General features: G+C 50.2%; 1 protein-coding gene across 1 annotated transcript in view; it reads left to right on the forward strand.

Annotated features, from left to right (window-relative positions):
• Positions 1 to 626: 626 nt before the first annotated feature.
• The window catches only part of Pgm2 (phosphoglucomutase 2), a 28822-nt gene continuing 25449 nt past the window's right edge, over positions 627 to 3999 (forward strand). The window contains exon 1 of the mRNA XM_021210660.2: positions 627 to 770. Within this exon, the coding sequence (XP_021066319.1) occupies positions 666 to 770 (105 nt within the window). The 5' untranslated portion in view covers positions 627 to 665. The remainder of the gene's footprint in view (positions 771 to 3999) is intronic.

Consider the following 3999-nt stretch of genomic DNA (forward strand, 5'->3'; position numbering starts at 1 on the left):
GGCGGATGAGTCGACATCCTTTATACGTTTTCTAGTGTGAAAATCCACTTGATCCGGTGCCTTGAAATTACAACTCGTCCTTCCTGGTGCTCCTCTGACATAAACTGTCTTTGCAAGGGTTATCTCATTTCTGGTTCGCTGGTCTATTTGATTTATTCCCCACTTGGCTCTTCTTTTTCAAGATTTGTTTCCCCCCTCTGCTATTCTCTAATTTAATTTACATTTTGAGACAGGATCTCCCTATGTACCCCTAGTTAGTCTAGAGTTCACTATATAGATCAGATTGGCCTCTAACTCACAGAGACTTTCATGCCTCTGCCATACCGCTACTGGCCTGCGCCAATGTACTCTGCTTCCCAGCGCCGTCAGACTAGCATCCCAGGCGTGCTGGACACCGAATGCACACACGGATGTTTGCTGGAGGACCCTGGGTATGTACGGCCTAGGAGACTAGAGTAAGGCGATTTTTCAGCTCTCCTAACCACCAAGCACACCCCAATTGCCTGGCCTCCGGGGAGCACACCCACTAATGGCAAGTCTGGAACCGGGGCGGGGCTGCACGTCTTCTTCCCTCCCGCTCTCTGACTACACCGCTGTCCCCGCCCTCTCCCCGCCCCTCCAGAAGGGTGACCCAGCCTTCTCCGCCCGGTTGTGACTGCGGCGGGATGGCGGCGGCGACACCGACACAGACACCGGCTCCGGAAGGCAGTGGCTTGGGCATGGACGCGCGACTGGACCAGGAGACCGCGCAGTGGCTGCGTTGGGACCGGGTAAGGGCTGATCTCCGGCTCTTTGGTTCTCGGACGCTGTGGCTTGTCCGGCAGGGAGCCGGGCCCAGCTTCCTTCCTTCCTTGCCCCGCCACACGGCGCCTGCTCGGCTTAAGCTGTTACGGGACTGGAGACAGCTGTGTGGCTAGTGCGGCTGCTAGACCCCGCAGAGGAGCGAGCTGGGGGTCGGGGTGGGGGGAGTGAACGTAGCAGGTCTGGGATCCGGGGTAGTCCACGCACGAGAAGGTTTTTGAGGTTCTGTGATAGGCTGAGCATCTTCATCCATTCAGAATCCACTCTGTCCCGCCTTTCCCGGGACCTGGACTTCTCCAAACCACCTTTTCTAATTTCATGGATACTACCGGGTCCCTGATGGGCCAGGCTCGCTGGGAGTTTTCCAGAGGACGTTCACTTCATTGGGAAGGTGACTGGGTACGCTTTGGTCCCAGCTGCGCCTTTCCTCTGTCTTATGGCTGAAGCGGTCAGGCTGGGACATCACTTCCTTTGCCCTCTACAAGTTCTCTCTGACCTATGCTTTCGCGTGTCTGTTGCTTCCTCACAATGTTCCTCTTGCCCGTGTTCTGCTGACTTTATTTCTCTTGTCGTTTTTCTTTTTTCTTTCTTTCTTTTTTTTTTTTTTTTTTTTTTTTTTTTTTTTTTTTTTTTTGAGACAGGGTTTCTCTGTGTAGTCCTGGCTGTCCTGGAACTCACTCTGTAGATCAGTTTGGCCTCGAACTCAGAAATCCGCCTACCTCTGCCTCCCAAGTGCTGGAATTAAAGGCGTGCGCCACCACGCCCAGCATTCTCTTGTCGTTTTTTTTTTTTTCCTGTGTGAATTTAGCGGGTCTTTCCCATCTCCCAAGTGCAACTTATTTAACTCAAACACTCGCCCTAGACAGCCCAGGCCTTTCGTTCCTTGCTCTTTCTGGGATTGGAAGAAACAAGCCAGCAACCCCTTACTGGCTTGTTTGTTTAAAATCTGTCGGCGTCCAGGGCTGATTTCAGGAGGTGAGACCCACGCAGATCCACTGAACCCGTGCTCAGGGAAGGGCCCAAGCCGTATTTTAAAGCACTACTTTGAGATTCTCTATTGTTAAACACGGAGTCTTTCGTTCTAATTGTGCACTGGCCCCTGAAAATTATGTAGCTGGTACTGTGTGTCTCTGCTGCCTTCCGTGGTCTACAGTATTGTAGTACTGTAGTGCATGTCTATAGTAGGTCCCTGAAACATTTGGTGACTGGATAGAGGTTGCAAGGCTCAACAGAGGTCATTGCCCGCTCACGCCTAGAACATGAAAAGTCAGGCCATCCTGGAAACCGGATGGCAGTGCCAGCTCCTCGTGGGAGGTTTTGTTTTGTTTTGTTGTGTTTTGTTTTTCCTGGAAACTTAAAGTGTTCCAGGATGTTTAAGGGAAGGAAACTGTTTCCATTTCTGATAACTTAGTAACTTGCATCGTGTAGCTGTCCTAGCGCCTCAGCTAAGAAGTATTGTTGTGTGTGTTATTGGGCTATTGTACCACTTGACTAAGTGTCTGTCAGAGACTGAAGGGGCGGGAAAGAGCCGCTTTGCTCACACTCTGAGATGGTTTTATCCTTCATGGTGGAAAGGTGTAGCAGAGCTGTTGGCTAGGAAGCCGAGAAAGGGGGAATACAAGCAGAGGCCATTGTGGAAATATATCGTCCTGTGACAAGTCCCAGTATCCTCCATTCTCCAACTTGCTCCCAGTTCCCACAGTTTGTCACCTCCTCATGATCCCAGCGTATTATGGATCCATCAAAGGAGGGACCCTTTGATCCCATCAGAGCCTGGGATCTATTGGTCTTCAGAAGGTACTTCACAGATGCTCTCAGAAGTGAGCGGAAAATGGAATTACTGTAGAACATGGACTCTGTCTTGGAACGGTACCTCCATGAGTAGAGGTGGAGGCAGCTTGTCCTTTTCTCCTTTGGAGATGCTTCAGTGTTCTTTTCCCAATCAGAGGTGTGTCCGTGTGGTGTATGATCGTGTCTGTGTTCATGTGCTTGTGTGTAGCTGTGTGTGTACCTATGTGCATATTTGTGCAGAAGCCAGAGGCTGAAAGTACCTTCCTCATTCACTCTGCCTTAGTTAGGGCAGAGTTATTGCTGTGAAGAGACACTATAACCAAGGCAACTCTTATAAAGGACACTTAATTGGGACTGGCTTACAGTTTCAGAGGTTCAGTCCATTATCATCGTAGTGGGAAGCATGGCGGCATGCAGGCAAGCAGGGTGCTAGAGAAGGAGCTGAGAGTTCTACGTCTTGTTCCGCAGGCAAACAGAAGCTGTCTTCCAGGCAACTAGGAGGAAGATCCCTCAAAACCCACCCCCACAATGACACACTTCCTCCAACAAGGCCACATCTCCTACTAGTGCCACTCCCTGGCCCAAGCATACTCTCATTGAACAAGGAGCTGATTGGCTAAATTGTCTGAACCGCCTATTCTATGCATACACCATCTGTCTACCTCCAGCATTAGATTTACAGATGAACTCTGCTTGGCTGGGCTTGCTAGTGCATGCTGGGGATGTGAGCTTGGGTCTTAAAGCTTGCATAGCAAGCACTTAACTGGTGGAGCTGTCTTTAGCCCCTCTCAGTTACTTTAACTAGAGATGGGTGCCTCTCTGGTAAGGACCCATTCATTCTTCAGGGAACCTCCCACCAGCTAAAAGGTTGCAGAGTCACCCATGCTGGGCAAGGAGGACTCTAGTAGTGCTCTCTGCACCACTACTGTGTCCCCTACCCTGTGCCTCCCTCTTCTGTCCATTTCCATCACCCCCAGGTCTGACCCTTATCTCTCTTCTTGACTTTTCTTTATCTCTCTGCTTTGTTCTCTCAGGCTGCTGAGTCTTTTCTAGAGATCCAAGACCAGTTAAGACATTTGAAATCCACAGTAGGCCTCAGAGAAGCCCTGGATATTGGGTGTGGCCAGGAAGTCTTTGTTGTCTCAGCCACTCGGCAGATGTTTTTTGCGCTCTCTCCCTTTGTATGACAGCTCTGAGCCTTGCCTTGAGGGCGCCTGCCGGTGTAATGGGTAAGATGGTTCTCTGCGGTTGGAATCTAGTGTTAATCAAAAGGTTGGTCCCAGTTCCTGTTGAAACTGGAACAATCTGGAACTATAGGCTTGATTCCAGGAAGCCAAGGTTTTATGGTGACCACATTTCAAAGTTTAATTATGGGGCCTTATCTTGCCCAGCGTTCATTTTAGGGAA

The sequence above is a fragment of the Mus pahari genome, chromosome 13 (assembly GCF_900095145.1).
Source record: "Mus pahari chromosome 13, PAHARI_EIJ_v1.1, whole genome shotgun sequence".
In the NCBI taxonomy this organism is placed as follows: Eukaryota; Metazoa; Chordata; class Mammalia; order Rodentia; family Muridae; genus Mus; species Mus pahari.